This window comes from Leuresthes tenuis, unplaced genomic scaffold, assembly GCF_036924035.1.
Source record: "Leuresthes tenuis unplaced genomic scaffold, fLeuTen1.0.hap1 SCAF_10, whole genome shotgun sequence".
Taxonomy (NCBI): Eukaryota; Metazoa; Chordata; class Actinopteri; order Atheriniformes; family Atherinopsidae; genus Leuresthes; species Leuresthes tenuis.
In genome coordinates this window covers 4194028-4213432 of record NW_027325364.1, presented here as the reverse complement: position 1 = coordinate 4213432, position 19405 = coordinate 4194028, and the positions used below count along the sequence as shown (strand labels likewise).

At 42.5% G+C, this 19405-nt stretch overlaps 3 protein-coding genes across 3 annotated transcripts in view; 1 reads left to right on the top strand and 2 right to left on the bottom strand.

Annotated features, from left to right (window-relative positions):
- The window catches only part of LOC140315989 (ubiquitin-conjugating enzyme E2 E1-like), a 341997-nt gene that overhangs the window by 261342 nt on the left and 61250 nt on the right, over positions 1-19405 (bottom strand). The gene's annotated exons all lie outside the window — the stretch shown is intronic.
- Positions 229-6779, top strand: efhb (EF-hand domain family, member B). Its single transcript, XM_072393221.1, has 13 exons — positions 229-429; positions 540-599; positions 724-867; positions 1144-1312; positions 1482-1592; positions 1716-1845; positions 1931-2011; positions 2106-2173; positions 2268-2422; positions 3678-3885; positions 3994-4221; positions 4667-4848; positions 6304-6779. The coding sequence occupies exons 1-13, from the start codon at positions 361-363 to the stop codon at positions 6448-6450; spliced, it is 1752 nt and encodes a 583-aa protein (XP_072249322.1). The 5' UTR covers positions 229-360; the 3' UTR covers positions 6451-6779.
- LOC140315973 (m-AAA protease-interacting protein 1, mitochondrial) lies at positions 9902-14214 on the bottom strand. Its single transcript, XM_072393595.1, has 5 exons — positions 13676-14214; positions 13099-13170; positions 12865-12991; positions 12384-12528; positions 9902-10530 (listed from the first exon to the last, which is right to left on the bottom strand). Exons 1-5 carry the CDS (start codon positions 14078-14080, stop codon positions 10446-10448), a joined length of 834 nt encoding a protein of 277 aa, XP_072249696.1. The 5' UTR covers positions 14081-14214; the 3' UTR covers positions 9902-10445.

Genomic DNA, 19405 nt, shown 5'->3' with positions numbered 1-19405 from the left:
CATTAAAAAAACAACATGCAGAGAATGGGTCCAAAAAGCGAATTTGTTCAAAGCTTTAAAAAAAAGAAGCAGAATGACAACTACAATTCATGATAGTGTAAATATACTCATTATTCATCCGTTTAATTGTTATTTAAATTTTCAAAATTTTCCACCATTAGAAAATAAATCTAAAACAAGTGAAACGATGTCTCCAGTTCAAGTTAATATCTACTGTTGCTAGGCAACGGAACTTAAACAAGCACTAAACGTTGGTCGCTAAAAAAAGTTCCTTCAGCGTTAAAACTTTTCCCAGACGGCTGGACATTTGATAAGGCTACAGGTAAGATAAAAGCGGGTTGACTTTCGTGCCAACAGAAGATGAATTTAACGGAAGGAAATGCCTCTCACCGGCTTAGAAATACAGACAAAAGCCAAAACATACCGTGGGTAAGTTAACTTTTAAAGAAAGCAAGCTAACATGGTAAGTTAGCTTGAGACGGTTTGACCTAATAGATCCTTTCCTTCGTGCACGACACCTTTTTTTTATTTTAAATAAGGCCGGGAAACCAACACCTGTAGGAGACCCGGTGAAGAGCTGCTTCGAAGAAATATCAAGTGTAAGTCCGTGTTTGCACGTATGACTGAGCCTATACTAGTCCCCAGGTGTTGGGTATTGTATCGTTTCTATGTGTATCTCCATTTCTGTTTGTAATTTCCCGGTCTCTTATATCCCATATACAGCCTCCCACCCCACCATTGGTAAGGAAATTCCGCAACAGTAACCAACCAGAACCAGGAGTTGTCAGAGTTCACAGAGGGAAGGCAAATGATCCAGATGTTGCCAGCGCTCTTGTTCATGGCATCAGCACGAAATCACCCCTCACTGTGAGTACCACATATGCACATGATCGTATCTGCTGGTGTTGCTGCTGGTCAGTGTTACTTCTCTTGAATGTGTGAGCATCACGATGTGGATAGATACAAGCTCCGGTTCTCGCAATCACCTGCTCAATGCAATGTTATATTGCTTATTTCACTCAAACCTGAGGTGAAACACCCTCTAAAACACTGAGATTACACATCACATCAGAGCACATTTTAGTTTAAATACATCATGCATTTAATGATGTCTATTAATGAATATTCTTTTGATTTCAATAGGGTGGAAGCTTGTTAAATCCACCACTAAAGACGTTCATGCAGCAGAAGTTGCAAGACTTCAGCGAATCTGTGTATGTTTCAAAAAAGAAAGCTCCGCTCGGCCGGTCACCTGACCAACTGGCTGAACTGTACGATGACAAAACTACATTTGGTGTGAAAACAGTTAAAGGTATGGAATGGCTAATAAGGTCATGACCAAAACAATGAAAATGAAAATAAGTTCAAATCTCACATGCAAATATTTACTGTCACTTTTTAATGCAATTAATTGTTGTATTGGCCGCTATCCTTTTCAAAAATGAGCCTTTTTTCTTTTGAATGTGCCCCATACTTTTCAGGGCTGGATGTGCGTCAGATTATTAACCCTCCAAAGACAACAGAGGAGGTAGAGGGTGAAGCTCATGATGGACATCATCATTACATCCGTAGCCACAATGCCTATTTTGTTGGTAAAAAGACAAGATGTATACAGTCTTTACTATTTAAGCAAGCCATCTATATGTGGAATTTAATGTTTCTTTTAGACACAGAATGTCTGCCTGTCAACGCAATGTGTTTTTGCTCCTCTCCAGGAGAGCAAATTGATAGGAAGTACGATTGGAGTCACCACAGTAAAGACAGCAGGTTCGGGATCCCGACACCACATTTCACTGATGGCCGAAATCTTGGTAAAACTCTCCACTGGCTAGGAGAGACTCAGAAGTAAGTCTCTTTGCCGCTCTGAATCCATTTGGTGTGTATCTAAGGCTAAAACATTCGTTAAGCTGCGCTGATTATTTTGCTGCAGGTTTTCCGATCCAAACGCTGTTTGGAAGAGGTCTGGAAGCAGGGAAAAACTGGCCCAACAAATCGGCAAAGCCAGCAGCACGTCGGTTTTTTACTTAGAACCAATTTTATCACCTTTCACTGTGAGTTTGTACTTCGCGTTTAACTTAATTTTCTCAATCCACTTTTCTTTGCAGGAGAAGAAATTCCTTGCATCTTCCTCCTGAGCACACCTTTGGAATTGTCTTGCCACCAGATCAGTTTGGTAGTTTTTTGTTGGTGTTTCCTGAAAAATAATACACACACTGGAACTTTGCTGTTGGAGGCAGCGACTTACATTTGGCTTACTTTCTCCATAGGAGTTGGGGAAATAATCCACGCTACAGAACCAGGGCAATACCTGAGAGGCCCAGACAGGCAGCAAAGTCTGGTCAATGCAGTGAGACACCACCTGAAAAGGGTCAACTTTTACAACTTCTCCTCCCTGCTGAAGGCATTCCAACACTATGACAAGGTAGGAATGGATTCTCTACAGCCAGGTTTAGATAAACTGTTAATCTGCTGATGTAAAAATCTGATTTTAATTTTATTTATGTGCCAGCATTGTCACCTTGGAACTGCAGTGCAGCAAAGTTTCAGCCCTGCCTTCTAACATACCACGGACGGTCTATGTAGCATGTCTAATTAACTTTACTCTAACGTAGTCAAATCGAACATTTTTCAAACTCAGCGTCCAGAACGCTGCCCTGGTAGAAGTGGCTCTTTCAAGTTCCATCCTTCTTAGGCTAACTTCCTTGCATTTGGAAAAAACTTAGTGGAACAGACCTAAAACGTGGGCGAAGGTCCCAGCGATGGTCCCACTCTCAGTTCCACCCAACACATACAATACAACTCACAAAATACATTTTAAATGCTCTCTGGACGGGCCTTGATCCATCATATGCCTGCAGGATCTTCAATGTGCACAAAGGATTGTGGGTGTATTCAGAAGATCAAAGATGCAAAGACCCTTCCTTGTTCCTTGACTCTGAGAAACACTTCCTTTGAACTCAGTGGGAGAGATTCATCATCTGTTCTGCGACTCAGTCAGTGTTCGGTTTCTCATGTGTGTTAAAAAACTTCCAATGTGTTCACAGGCATTATGTTTGCCTCGTCAAAGCAATAGACTGGTTTCCCCGTAGCTGTGGACGAGGGCTGAATCCAAGCAGGAGTGGAGAGGTGGCGCTAATCTGCATATTAATGGGTTCTGAATAGGCCTGTGACAGACTGGGAACCCGTCCATCCATCCATTCTTCTATACCCACTTAATCCAATTCAGGGTCTGAGCCTATCTCAGCTGCCATTGAGTGAGAGGTGGGGTACACTCCGGACTGGTTACCAGTCCATCAGAGACAAACGAGACAAAGAACCGTGCACCCTCACACTCACGCCTGGGGACAATTTAGAAAAACTAAAAAACATCACCTAACATGCATGTTTTTGGATGGTGGGAGGAAGCCGGAGTACCCAGAGAGAACCCACGCAAACACGGGGGGAACATGCAAACTCCGGCAGATTTTGCTATTAGTGCAAATCAAGTGTTCTTTCTGCGTTGTCATAGCAACAAGAAAAGTGGACACTCGTGTAAGGTCAACATACATGACCAAGTGATGTCAATTCATGCTCTATTAGCCGGTATACTACCATATTAGTGCCAGTTTATACAGTTTTAAAAGAAAAGTTAGAATATCACTGCCTCACTGGTGTGTTTTTTTTATGGGAATTATTAGAAAGGAAAGGGAATGATTGACAAAGACGACCTGCGGGCGGTGTGTCACCAGCTCCAGCTGGATGTGAGCGACATGGTTCTGGACCATCTGATGGACTACTGTGATACAGACAAGGATGGACTTATCAACTTTATGGAGTTTGCTAATTTTCTCAACTGGAAGGACATGATGCCAATCAACAGGCAAGAGCAGTGCATTCTGACAAAAGGTCAGTGAAAGGACGCCACGTTAACACTCCCTGCAGTTGTGACTCTAGCTTAATACACATCTATGTGTGGTTTACCTTCAGCAGCATTCTGTGACATTTTTCCCTCAGAGTGTCTGTCCAGCACAGCTCCGGACAACAATGACAGGAAGCCGCTGTCAGAATCATCCCAACTTCCTCCTACTCCGGCTTTGATTAAGCCTGAGGACCTGGAGCCTGTTGAGCCGGGCAGCTCATTGAAGATCCCGAGGACCATGAGGAAACCAAAGGCAGCCCCAGATCACTTCATGACCTCCTCCTCACTGATCGGGGCAGTCTGTAATGGGCCGCTCACATCAGGTAAGTCACAAGGAGAGCTTTGTCCCAACAGCTATATTTGCATTAGATAAAGCTACAGATGTGATCGTAGAAGGCTGCATTTCTGAGCTCTCGACTGATGCAAATAAAAGGCCAAATTATTGGACATTTTATTTGCCAGTTGGATATGAGAGATGGTGTTGATAAAGTAGGCCAGAAGAGGGTAAATATTGAAACAACACTTATAGCAGTAATAATCAGTGAAACGATCAGTGGCTGGGAGCCATTGTCATCACCAGAAACTCTAATACAATAAGCAGACACTCCTTAAACACAAATCTCTTCTTCGTCACGCAATCAGGACACGATTCAAGGCACTGTAGCATTATAATGTTTGAATTTCTGTTGCATCACAGTAATCTGACATGTGATTTCTCTCTGACATAAGTTTAATGAATAATTTTGATGTTTTTTGACTTATTCTCAGATGTCCGCACCTACGGGGTCCCATCTGTGCGCTCTGACCTTCCAGCTCCGCGCTTCAAACGAGTCAGTGACACCATCAACTACGGTGATTTATCCACAGCTGCAGCTCTTTTACGTCCATCACTTTATGCCCTCAAAGGAGTGCATGAGGAGCACTTCTTCTGTCCTCGCACCAAGGAGGAGGTACGCCCTACACACAAGGAGAAAAATATGATGGTGGATGTTTTCCTGCTTTATCACAGGCTGTTACTGGTTGCTTTGAATGGCAGGATTGTTGTTAAGGTTTGGACCTTTTTTATGAATGTATATTGATTAAGGGAGACGGATTTCGGATATCTGTATTTCTGGTACGTCACTGATAACACGCAGATTTTAGTAATAACCACTTGAAGGAGTTGGGGAAAATAATGGAAACAATGTGAGATGACAATCTTATGATTTTATAATGAGTCGGTCTTCCTTTTGGAGGAATAACTGCTTCAGGATGTTGAGGAATAGCATCATTCAATAGCGCCACGAGGCAGTAACGAGGGGAATTTTAATCCTCTCATCAATCAGAGATGATGACTGAAGGAAGCAGTTCCTCGTGATCCAATTGTTTGATCGCGTTAAAATCAGTCCAGGTGTTCCATATCACTGCTGTGCTCTTTGTACCAGCTTTTAACTGTTTTAGGCTTGTAAATCTGAGCATTGTCAACCCTGAAGATCGCACCATAACTGGGAAACGGATGGTTATCCAAAACACTCCTTGGAAGTAACCCTACCATGCAGTTACAGAAGCAAAAAAGATCTATGATTTAGCCCAAATCACCTGGATCAAAGGTTGCTTTAGGCTTTCCTCCATACGTGAATGCGTCTGGATCAAAGGAAAAGCCTGAAGGATGATTGAAGAATGAAGGTTTGGTTGTGGCAGCCGGTCCACGGTATCCAGCTTTATTGAACCATGGATGTTTGAAAGATGTTGGTTAAGCTCTGCAGACGCTTTAGAAGCTGTCTCTGACAATGGTCAAAAAACTGCCCAACACCTGCTAACATCTGGTTATTGAGTGCCATGTGAAGGTCTTTAATGGGCACTCAGGCCCACATCAAATGACTCTGCAGTAGATATGGACTCTGAATGCCAGTTAAACATTTTCACACATGAGCCAGGTTTAGTGGGTGTTCGTGGGATTTTTTGACCAGTATAAATGGGGCTATAAATAGTTTTTTCCCTGTTTTTGCTAAGCTAGCATGTTGCTATGCTAGTGTTTTTGCAATGCTAGCATGTTGCTATCCTAGTGTTTTTGCAATGCTAGCATGATGCTATGCTAGTGTTTTTGCTATGCTAGCATGTTGCTATGCTAGTGTTTTTGCAATGCTAGCATGATGCTATGCTAGTGTTTTTGCTATGCTAGTGTGACGCTGACAGATCGAGGGTGTCTGCAGAACACATGCATGACTTATGTACCACTGGGATTCTTATTTATGTCCAAATGTTGAGAGAAATATATTTTTAACTGATTGATGTATCTGTTTTTAACGAGTCACAATATTTTCCTAAATGTATAACGTTTTTGGTTGGTCATCGCTGGTTTTAGGAAAAGAAAAGTTGAAAACACGACTCTTTGTCACCGACACCTTTCGACCTCTTCATTGCAGATTAAAGAGATCTTCGGGAATGTTGGCGTAGGCATTTCTGACGAGACGCTAGAAGAGGCCTGGAAGCTGGCGTCCACGAAACGACCCAACGGGGAGGTTTGTGTCCAGGTTTTCCGTGACGTGCTTGAGGAAATGAAAGCGATGTAATTTACAAGAAGAGCTTTTTTAAAGACCCAATTAAACCCACGTGGGAGTGGAAACCGATCTGAGTGAACATTCGTTCGTATTATTTTGCTCTGCCTTATTAAAGCCTGTCAGAATAGTTGTTTTTGAATGATGTCACGTGCTGTTTGTGTTCTGTTTTAGTGCATTTGAGGTAATAAACCGCAGCTGTTTGTCATTATGTTGTTATATGAAGGTAGAAGTTGTCTTCTGGGGAGCCAAACTTTGCTTTAATCTGGCAATAACACCATAAATAATCAAAAGCAATATGCTAAGTTTCAGTCTTTTCTGTGCCAGCAGAGTCTGTCTGATGTAAATGACCTCCTCATGCTAACCACCATCAGCATGTTACTGTCACAGTTTATGTTATGTTCTCATGCTTTCAGGTTATGTTCTGGTCATGCTTTTCCTCTGCCACCTAGAGTCACTCACTTCACCTGCTTCATTGTTCACAGCTGCACCTCGTTCACTGATCACTCCCTCCACAGGATTTAGTCTCCTGGTTTCCCTTCATTCACTGCAGAATCCTCACCGACCCTTCATGCTAGCACAGAAGTTAAGGCTGGGTTCCTGCCTCATAGCCATAGTCTTGTTATCACAGTCCTGTCCTAGTTATTTATTCATAGTCTTGTCACAGTTTATCATAGTCTTCTTTTATATTTCATAGTCTTGATTTTTGTTCCACGTTTAAGTTTTTTTTAATCCGGCTCTGCCGCGCTTTTTGTTCTTGCTTTTGCTCCGTTTTTTGGAATAAACCTTTTTGTTGAACACAAAGAACTGCATCTGGGCCCTACCTCACCACCGTTCTTGACAGTTACCTGTTTGTTACATATTCTGGTCAACTTTTATTTAAAACACCAACTATATAAGAAAAAAGACCTCAAACATAAACCTTACTGGAATAAAAAAAGTGTTTAACTGAGCTGTCTCTGAACCTGGGTTAAGCTTTTTAAAAGTCTACCTTTCCAGCTGTTACATGAATTTACCGGGAGCAGGTTACACATTCAAAAGGTTAAGTACAGACAAATATGTGGTTGGTTGTTTGCATATTTAGTCTGAAGGACTGAAATGACTAAACAGTCTCTCTGTTTATAAGAAGTAGGCACAAAGGCATCAGTTTGTGGAGCATCATTTTGAAGCCATTAGTTCATCATTTGTCCATCCTGCTCTTCTGAAGACACAAGTGACCATAGTTGGTCAAGGGACATCTATTTGATTATGGGATTTATTTAATCAATTTGAGTTTTATTTACAGTGTATAGTGCCAAACCACAGCAAATGTCCACTACAAGCCAAATATAATCCAATTCATTGTAATACAATCATAACCCAGTCAAATGAATTAAAATCAACATTTGTCCAACTCATGCGAGGCCAATAAAAAAAAAAAAAAGAAGCTGCAGAGTTAAGTAAAGGAAACCAACAGATTGCATCAAAGCTTAAAGATGGAATTTATTTGTGGGGAAATGTAATCTGATACTGGATGACCACTTCCACCTTTTATGTGCAGCCTATTTTCATCATGAGCAAGAGAGACTCAGAATGACTGCTTTACAGCATCTAAATGTTATAATCTTCAGATCTCAGGGCTTTTGTGAATTCCTCAAAGAGGCTACAAATGTAGGATTTTTTCTTTTTCACCGTGTGTTTTTATGGTCTTTTCCTGAAATTGTGAGGCCAGTTTACCAACTTTTCAACCAGAACCATGTTCAAACACAACAGGTTGGCTCACAATCGAGAATTAAAAAGGTGTTTCCTTTGTTTTACAGCAACAGAAGGCAGCACTCTCAGGGGTTTGTAACTTGTTGCTCATCGGTCATAACTTCCCCTCCTCTAATTACTGATCATCATTCAGATTCATGGCGAATGACTTTTTCTATCAAAATGAAACCTTTTGAAGAATTTCATACATCTGTCGTGTCATCTCACACCAAAGTGGAGCTTTATATCATTAATTGATTGGTTTGGACTCAACAGTCACTTTCTCCATGTTTGTAAGGAACCTGTGTTAATACTGGGCTTCTATGTACGTAAAAACCTGTTTTTACATTAGAATTAATTAATTGATGTTAAACTAGACCAGGGATGTCCACATCCGGCCCTCGAGGGCCGCTGTCCTGCAGGGTTTTAGATGGTTCCCTGCTTCTACACACCTGATTCAGATCAATGCGTCATTAGCAGGCTCGAGCAGAACTTAACAATCTTTTAAAGACATCCATTTCATCTGGATCAGGCGTGTTGGGCTGCTGTCCCGCAGGTTTTTAGACGCTTCCCTGCTTCTACACACCTGATTCAGATCAATGCGTCATTAGCAGGCTCGAGCAGAACTTAACAATCTTTTAAAGAGATCCACTTCATCTGGATCAGGCGTGTTGAAGCAGGGGAACATCTAAACCCTGCAGGACACCGGCCTGGTTGGTGACACAGGTTGGCAGCTTCTACTGATCCCCAGAATATGAAATTGGTGACATAACTATGAGAAAACATTAGCTTTTGTATATTCTTGACTTGTTTTTCATTGAAATGAGTCACGCACATCTGTGGTAAATTGTTTCTTGCGTTCTCACCACATCCGTGAGCATATTGACACGAACCAAGCTAAACACACTCAAATAATCTCATTAAGACTACGAGCCGCTCCGCTGGAACCAGCAGAACATTTTTAAAAATCCCACGCAAACTCGCAGAGGCCCCGCATAATTAGAATAATCCTCCATGTCTGGCATTATAGATCAATTAGCAGCTGTCAATGACGGAAATCTGGTTATTGTACATGTTGTCAGCGATAATATTTCAGCCGGCTTTAACCGAACCGGCTGACACGTGATGTTCACGAGCCTGTGACTGGAGGCACGTTGCTGGCAGTGACCACGAACATGAGCAACGCTGCAGAATTTTCACAGAATGAGTCGTTAATTAGTTATTCACGCTTTCAGCGACACAATAGTGACAAACTATTCTCACGTGGAATAAAACGGTCTAAATCACTCGATCTTATTCCCCTTCCGCTTGCTGTGGAAACATCACTGTGGTGCAATCTTTATTTCTCTTGTTTTAGGAGTTACTGGTTGAAAAGAAGTGCTGGAAAATACAAGGAATTTGGAGTTTTGCATGACTGTCTCATCTTATAAAAGAAATTTGGGCACCTATGTTACCACCTTTGCCACAAACTGTTTGAGAACATTTAATGCTAAAAGCTTTTCGACTCCCAGCTTCACACAACTTTTCACCCCCACAGGCTTTGCAGGCCTGTAAAACTGACTCTGATGTGCACACCAAGTCACTCTTTGGCTCTCAGCTGATGCAGGATCAGCCCTTGTGTTAGCTTGTTGATGCAGGGGTCAGAAGCTGCAAGGAGGCAAACCACCAGTGTGGTGAAATGTGATTTAAGCATCAACTGAGAGGGTTCCTGTGTAAATTAAAGGCTGGAGAGTAGAAAATGGTGCCACGATTGAGCTGTTTATTGAGAGATTTCAGCAACATTCTTGACCTTGGAATAAAAGCTTAGACCAAAAGAAAACTAAATGTTCATTCACTGGCTTTACTGCCAGCATTCATTCTTAATAAATAGATGATAACTTCCATTTAGTTGACCAGGTTACAAGCTGTGATTGTTCACATGACATCTACTGGCATGTGACTCCGTTTTCATGCTGGCTGTAAAGCTCCAGGAGAAGATGGTGCGTGAACCTGCAAAACGTAGCAGAGATAGTTTAAAAGTCCCAGTGACTTCCCCACTGAGCATTAAAATCTTTATTCTGTGGAAAAATCACTGGAGAGGAGTGTTAAAGGCATCGGAGGATCATTCAAGCAGCACAGTGGGTGCATCTGCACACCGTTTGTAAAGTCCTGAGGTTTTCAGGTGTCTGCACCGCTCCAGCGCCTCAGGTCCCACTTTCATGCCATCCAAAAGGAAAAATCTTCAGACGCCTGACTGCTTTGAATGTTGTTCTCCAAAATAAGTAAATTCAACAGTCAGATCACTCAGCCAGCTTCCAGAGCCAGTGCCAAACGGTCGTGACCGTCCAGTCGGGAGAGGCCCCAGCTGTTAGCTCCCTGTGGAATCTGTGGAGACAGAAGCAGTGACAGACATGTTTAACGGGAGCAAAGATGCACGAAAAGCTACCCAGTTGATGTGAATCCTGTTTTATTTCAAAGAAGAGGAGCCCGACTATTCGTCTATTTGAAGCTCCGATGCAAACCAACATTCAAACTAAGTTTTTCCCTCTCGTCTCACCTTGAACATAACGACGTGAGGATTCTGAAAGGGGCTTTTTTATCCCGGCTAACAGTCTGTTTGCTCACCTTTAGGATAACATTTGACGCGTTGCAGGCTTTGCCAGAGAGGATTCTAAGATCAGAAACAATAGGGAGAGCAGTCTGGCTAACTAGATAGGTGGTATTAGGCAGAATAGCCACACAGTGTGGTCCAACTGCTAACTGGATTACTGACTGGAAGCAGAAAGAGGCTTTGACTGTTGGCACTGGGTGTGCAGCCATTTCCTCCTTTTGTTTAAGAAGCTAATTTTATTTGAGAATTTCACATAAACTGAACTCTTGTGGTATGTTTCTACTGTTTTGAAGGAGATTAATTCATGGTGCTTTTAATAGGACACGCGCTCAGAGTTCACAGTCATCTGACAACATTAAAGTGTCCACAGAAGTGACTTTAAGTTGCGATCTGAGCACCAGCTTAAGCTTAAGATAAACTATTATCCTTGAACACACTCTGAAACTGACCTGCACCATCATATGGGAGGAATACTAAACAGGAAGCAGTCGCAGGATTGTCTCTTTCAGGGCTTTTCCTCCCATTATTACCCATTAAACCCTTCTTTCATTAACCTGTATTTGCCACTTTGACCATTTTTTTCACTTGAAGGAGAAAACTAATTATTACTAATCCTCCCACCCAACATGGAAGGAGATAATATATGAAACACACCAGCAAACCACCATTTTCTACACGAAGAACAGCAGTGGAACGGTGATCTCATGGTAACTTTGGTCATTAACTCCACTCTCGGTTGGGATGAGCAGCATTTTAGCTTTTCCTCGACTGAATAAATCACATTCTGTGGTTAACGAGTCCCGTGTAGAGAGGGATAAGCTTGGATTCCAAATAGGGCTGTAGCGATACACTAATCTCACGATACGATACACGATTTGATACGATTTAATACACATCATTTTCTGAAAGATTTTAAAGGGACAGTGTGATTTGAATCATCACTGATTGGACTGGTGGTCTGACCTTTGACCCGGAACAACACCGCCAGACAAACGGAAACAAACATGTAACAAACATATCTTCAGAGTACACAGACTCATGTTTATGTTGTGAATATTACATCATCAACCTGCTTCTGTTACTTGCTAAATACCATCTACACAAATTAAAATTCTCTAATCGCAAACCATCTTTTTTCATTTTTGAGAAGGAGCTCAAACAATAAATTACAACAATCCTATATTCTATAAACAGAAAAGCCATCAAAAACCTCTGAGCTATGGACTTTATAACATTTTTATTAACTAATTTGTCACTGTTTTGTATAATCTGACCCCCCCGCATTGTTTTTTATTAAGTTAATGTTCTGTGTTTTCACTAATTGTAACGTCCGACTTGTCAATAAAGTTTGCTAAAAAAAAATGTTTTTTTTTTAAAAATGTGATACTTGTGACTGAAAAATCGATACTTTACCGGGAAACAAAATATCGATATATACCGTGTTATCGATAAACTCACTCAGCCCTAATTCCAAACGTGTCGGAAATGTATGAGTCTGTGTTTGTGCACAGCAGCTCCATTTGGCCGAGTCATTTCGACACGATCATCCATCTCTTTACGTATGAAAACTTGGGCCTTTGCTTTATTTGACAGAGCTAAAAGAGAGAAGACGCTTTGTACAACGTACTCATACACAGCAGTCGCAATTTTCTTCTGTGGGCCGTCCTCTTCACCAGCGGCCACTTTGAAAATCTTGATGCCCTCGGGGTCATCGGGGCCCTCGTGTGACGACAGAAGCCAAAATCTCATGACGACAGAGCAGAACTTTCTACCTGCAAGGAGAGTGACGGGTAACAGATCCTCCTGCAGCTCGGTGGGTGTCAGAGATAGAGAAGAAAGCTCAAAAATCACACCTGAGCGCAGAAACTGATGTTACGAGTGAACAGCATCCTCCTTTAGAAGAAAGCACGGACAGCTCCGTGGCTTTTCACTCACAGAGTGCTTTTTTAATTAGATTCTAAGAGGTTCAAGTGGTTTAATCAGGCTGCTGAAACCTATTTTGAACCCTGATGGAACACGTTTATCAGTTCAAGTAAATCAGTTTCTCCTCAAGTGTTCTTAGTTCACACGAGTATAAAATGTGTGAAAAGCAATTACTCAAAACTCACCGAACTCATCGAAGACAACGGAGACGTCCTCCGGCAAAACGAATATAATGTCATCCATGTTGACAGCGAGCTGCTTCCTCTGAGCGTCAGTGAGAGATCTGCACCTCTCCTCAACATATTCCATCATCTGGAGGAAAGAGCGGGACAATCATTTAAAAACATGATGAAAAAGGATCACCCAGAGTTTAATTCATCAGAAAACATCCACTCTGGTCCTTCATGTTTGTGTGTTACCTCATTGGACACAACGCCCTTCAGCTCATGGTATCTCCCTCTGGACATCGTGTTGGAGACGTGGACCAAAGCCTGGGGTGGATGACGGACAGTGGAGCGGTTTATTTATTCACCAAGCGACAGCCTCATTTCCTGCCAGTACATGTGCGAGTCTGTGTGCTGCACTGCTCACCACTGGAGTCCAATAAAGAGTCTAAACTATCGTCTCTAAACCAGTTAATCACAAGATTAAAAAATGAAAATAATAAAACTGGGGGAGAAGGGTCTCACCTTGAGGAGTTTTATTTGTTCTACAGGCGTATATCTAATAAATAAATGTGATCAATGCCTCGGAAGTGACACTACACTGTATTTCAGGATGTTTTTCTCCATTTTAATTCGACATTAGTTAAAAAACAAAGTAGATTTTAGTGAGGCACACGCTAACCTACAGTTTCTTTACTCATGTGTGACCTCCATCTAAACGTATCCTTCATACATTTGACATTTTCAACCCATTTCCCTGATGAGATTACGTGTTTTGTGTCGTCATCAACCACACAGTACGTGTTGTCCTTGTGGGTCTGCGGTCAGTTACCTGTTTCACTCCTCTGTCAAACTCTGCAGAGTTGATGTCTGTTTCAAAGTAAAGATCAGTCAGGGATGTAATGACTTTGCATCGGATCCATGTGAGCGGGTCTGGGATGCCGATCACGGAGACAGGAGGCTGGCGGTCTGAGGCCCCCGGCGGCTCCTCGGCTCCAGGCTGCGAGCTGAACAGTCTGTGTTTCTCACCGGCGAACACGAACCTCCGCCGGCACAGTCTCCGGCCTGGTTCCGAGGTAAAAGGACGCGCCGGACGCACGTTCACGCTGGACCACTGCCTATGTCCAGCCGGCTGCCTGCAGCAGCTCGAGCCGCTCTTCCTGGCGCGGACCCCGGACGTGCACGCCGCGAAGCTGCGGAGCTCCCGGCGTGCGGTGAGGCTGGTGATCCGCTGCATCAGAGCGGGGAGGGCGCAGCGGCGCAGCCTGCGTCTGCACCACGGACCGGGACAGAAACAGCTTCCATTCACACAACCGCCTTTCCTAACCTTATGCAACTCACCCCATGTTGTACCCACAATGCTTCTGGTAACATGTGACGTATACACGCACGGCTGCTGCTTTCAGGTGCTGTCAGAAACTTTCGTTTTTTTCCTCCGGGTTTCTTTCACTTCAGGAGATTGTTGTTTGTTTTTTTGCATTTTATGCTAATACATTGATTTTATTATCTCCAGGAATGCTGTATGGAGTTAAATAAATGTATAGTTAAATAAAAAAAATTAGAAAACCTGGACAGTGGCAGGTTAGAGAATGATATAAGATTTATCATTTTAATAATTTAGCAGAGTTGTTCCTACAGCCAAATACAATCATGATATTGGGTTGTTCGATTATCGAGCAATAATAAACCTATACATTACCTTATTGCCTATTCTACCTGCAAAATACTTTCTGGTATTTCATGCACTAGCACAAAGTGCTTCTTGACAGCCACCCTTCCATGGAGACCATTTCTGATGAGGCTTGGGCCAACAGTAGATGGATCAGCTGAAGGTCCAGATGCATCTCTCAGGTCCTGTCAGGTCTTTCCTCTTTCTTAAGGACATCACTTTCAGATCCTGTTCATCTGCTGTAGATAGTTTTTTAGGCCTGAAACTGAAACTGAAATGCTGAGATATGCCAAGTTTTCAGCTAATAGCTCTTTGGGAATCACCCTGTCTGTCCAACTTTGTTTAACTTAAATGCAAGTAAAGAAATGGGAACAAATGATGTCTTTGTGACCGGCTGCTGGTAACAAAGTGTCTAAAGATACCATTTATAATGTCTTCTTTAAGCTAAGCTATTTATTTGTTCACACAACACTGTTCTTCTCTTGAGTTAACAAATAAAAAACACAGTCCTCTGAAAATCAAGTAAAAGGACTGAACTGAAAATGAATGAAAAAGCAGCCAAAGAAAAACTTTGAAGACTTTTCAAGAAAGTCTGGCTGCTTGCAAGCAAATTATAAAGAAATGAAGGCTGAATCCAGACTTGCAGAGCACTGTATTTACGTCTTTGGTCCAGATGGTTGTCATTTAAATCAGAATTATGCTTCATGTATTGTTACACGTTCATTCAACTGTTTCTGAAAAAATAAAAGACCAGATTTGTTCAGTTTGGGAGTTTTTAAAGGTGAATATCAGCGGCAGCCGGAATTTCCAAGGAGCATTTGAAGGCAGCAGAGTGGTTTTACCGACAGTGTCCAGCAGAGGGAGATAAATACCCACGTATGAGTCTCGTGCAGTCTGCGTGCGTGCACGTGGACGTGTTTTAAAGATGAGGAAAGTAGTAAACAAACTTTATGTCCTCCTGCGGGCGCGTGTGTTTAAAGGCAATGACAAAGAACATCTGAGCAGCCAGTAAAACATGCCTGTGCATGCACGTGTACACGACACACACGCACGCGCACAAACAGAGCTAGTTGTATCCTTGTCATCTGCGCAGGTGCCCAAAATCTGAAATTTGATCATCAGACCAAAACATGATCAAGTCCCCGCTTCTCTGGTGATTGCAGGTCAGCCCACTACCCCAGCTCACGCGCGCTCGCCTTCGCGCACGCGGCCGACACCTGCGCGCGGACCCGCCCACCTGAAATTCTCCCGACTAATTTTATTTATCAAAAATTAGCGCTCAGACGCGGAATCTTTTCCGGGATGTAATTATATGTGTCAGCTGAGAAGGCTTTTTACATCTGCGAGTGGGATGGAGCAGAATATTAACGACTCCACACCGGATGCTTTTAATTGTTGGAGAATCTGCAGACAAACTCTCAGGAGAAGAGGAGTTATGAGTGCAGGCTGCTGACACAGTGTGAAAGAAACAAAGCAGAGTGAAAGATTAAAGATGGTGGCTTTGGGTCCCAAGGAAATGGCCAGAAAATGAACTCATATTGGCAGCTGGTCGTTTAATTTATTGTAATAATTAACTTGTGAATTTATCTAATTTTGTTCGAGTTTCAGAGGTCCACAAAGTCTCTTGTGGCCTGTTTCTGCTGTTCATGGGGTTGAAAGACATCGTTCAGTTACAGGTCTCTTGTGTTGGGTTTTTTTGAGTCCAGAAACAGATGAAATTATTCAATTTTAAATTTCTTTCCACCTAACAATGACACGACAGATTGATAGTCTAAGTATTTTTAAAATCCTTTTAAAATATATCAGCGATTTATCTCTTTAAACTGATTTCTTGCCCTTCTTGTCGTGTTTGACACATGTTGGAGCTGCAGGCCCTTAAAGTCATGTAGCGTTCATGGTGCGTGAGCTTTTACAGCTCTTCCCTTCACTGGTTTTTCTCCTCAGTTGTGCCACTGAAAGGCACTGTTGTCCACAGCTGAGCCTTCCTGAGTAACACCCACCAACGGGGGGGGGGAGTGAAGACGTCACGTGGAGCAAACCTCCAGCGTGTGTGAGGCAGGTCATCGGTGGAGGAGAGATTATCTTTAGAGCCTGGTTTGCCAGTAGTGGTGAAACGAGGATCTTTTTCTGGATGGTATCACATCTAAGATGCTAAATTTCACAGTCACAAAATGGACAGTCAGCAGTGTCAACTTTTTACACTCCATTTCAACATTGAAAGGCCTGGAGGGAGAGCAGGGAGCTCAAGGAGAGACAGCAATGACATATATTTCAGCGTCATATGAATAATCTTAAATAACTACATATATCTAAGGTCATGCTCCATGTTACCCACAGTGGAAATCCACCTAAAGGGCTCCATAATAAGAAAAGCAGGCGTAAAATTACAATCTAAATTAAAAATGGAAATTTCTATTGATGGCGACATTCAGAGAATTGTGATCATGTATTTAAAATCTCACATTAAAGTATGAGGAGCGAGTTCAGTTGCTTCTTTGTGTTGTTTTTCAGGAAAATAAAGACTAAAAATGTACAGAAAAAATGGCGATGTATGTCAGTATGTCAGATGTATATCAAGAGGAGAAAAAAGAATATAAACAAAAGTAATTAAGGTATTTTCAACGTTTTCCACTGGGTTTATTTTTCTGGTTCCATCTTTCTACCCTGTTGTTCTTCCCTTCATTGCTGGGTTTAGGAAAGAAGTCGGTCATCTTTGTGCTGCGTAGGATTGCGAGTTAAAACTCCAAATATGTTGTTTTTGTACATTTGAATTTAATCTGGGCTACAGGTATTTGTTTCTGAGTGCGCTGGCAGGGCGCCACACACAATAGCAGGCGCAGGTGTTGCCCAGGAAAAACAGAACGGAAAAGAAAGCAAAGCAGAGGCAGAAAGTGATTTAAATTATCACCGTTGAGTGAGTTCGAGACGTCTGCAGTGGAGAGAGCTTTAACGGCAAAGTTTTTTGGGAAAACTGATTTTAAAATCTTACTTTTGTTCACTGAAACTTGGCTGAACTCTCGATTTCAAATTGGGGAGCGTAATGATCAGAGTACAGATATCTTTGACTCGAACGTTACATAATGTGATAAATTAGCACAATAATGTTCTTAGTAATAGCTCCTGACTTTCTTAAGTTTTTTTTTAATCTCCCCACAAATTATTTTCAACTTATTTTTGTTTCTATGCATAAATTAAAAAAATCAGCTGAAATTTATTATTCATCTGAGATGTGATTAATATGCAAAATTATGCAAATTAAGATGCAATTAGGCTCCAATTCTCCAGTGGAATTTTCCATTATAATTTAATACAAAGTAACAGAGTAATTGGTGTCACGTGTAATTACGGTTACTCAAGTGCACTTTCAGGCATGCAAATGATTCGCTATATGTTGGTTATCCTATGCAAATGCACCATGTGGTGTTTTAACAAGTTGAGGAAAACACAATGGTTACCCAGCGGGGCTGGAACGGCGCAAAGACTCCGGGATGTATATTCAAAATGAGAGGAGCTGGAAAACTTTAAGTACTCAGATTATCACCAGCGCACAGACTTTCATCTATCACCAATCAATTAAAGGGAGGAAAAGCGGGTTTTGGATGAAGCCTGAGTCTCAGGTTTGAGGGAAAGGAGTTGATTTCAAGCATTAAGCTGTTGCTTCAGTTCACACAGTTCACAAGAAGCTCACCTTCAGTCAGAGCTTTTTGTCTCTTCTTTATAACGGCGCCCTATTTGATCAATGACACCGCAAATGTCACCAGAAAACGTGCAGGATAATTACTGTGTGACACACTGTGCAGGGCCAGAGAGAAGAAAAGGGATTATGTAACTGATATCTATTTAGATAGAGCGAAGTCCTGCAAAACGCTCGCAGGGAAAAGTGTCTCGCAGAGCAGTTCCTTCTTGGGAGGCAAATTGATTTTAAATTGTTACATGGCTGGTTTCATGTCCTGACATCTTGCTTTGCTCTCTTCGACACACACTCACACTCTCTGGCATTACAGACACACGGATACACTCACTGGGGCGCACACACTCCAGCAGACGCGCACCCTCTGCTATCTGTCTTGTTCATGATCAACGCTCTGAACAAAGGCATCCTCCCTCCTTCCTCGTGCCCCCCCACCTCAGCCATCCTCTCTGCCTCTCCGCCTCCACTCTGTGTGCCTGCCTGCTTGCACAACTCTCTCAAAGAACATAATCCCTCCACAAAATGGAAACACAAAGGAAACTTGAGCTCAATCCTATAAACGCACGGACACAGCAGACAATGCCTCCTCCCACCCGTTTCTCCCCTATCCCCGTCCCCCTGCCTCCCAAACAGCCATAAATGCCCTGTGGCACAGATCAGGCTTTATCAGCCCCTCCTCCCTTCCCCCTTCTCCTCCTACATCCATCCATCCATCCCTCCTTCCCTCCCTGATTTGTACTCCGCCACTGCCTCTGCTCCGCCCGTCCCACCCCTGCTGCCAGTCTCCCATACCTCCACACATCAGCTTCCAATGCAGGAGGAGGGCAGAGGGCCGATTTATTCACTTCATCGAGTTACATCGATTAAAAAGCAGCATTTTGACAACTTGCAAGTTGATCCCTCCACTTTTAGCAACTGTCTCCACTTTACTGGCCGCTCACTTTGCTTTTTCATCTCTTTGTTTCTCCACAGGTTACCACGTGTCTCATCCCAGACGTAAGGTCCAGGTCGAGTGGTGTATTTCGCTTCAAACCTTGCTAACTGAGTGACATCACCTGGCGGTATCTGAGCAGCCATGATAAGAGCTTATCGAATTCTCTAAATTCTAAGAAAATAGGAGCTTCGATGCCTCCTTTAAAAACTCTTTGAGCAAAGGATCCTGCGTGAAAGAAAGGAAATAATTCCTTCCCACAGTTCCTTTT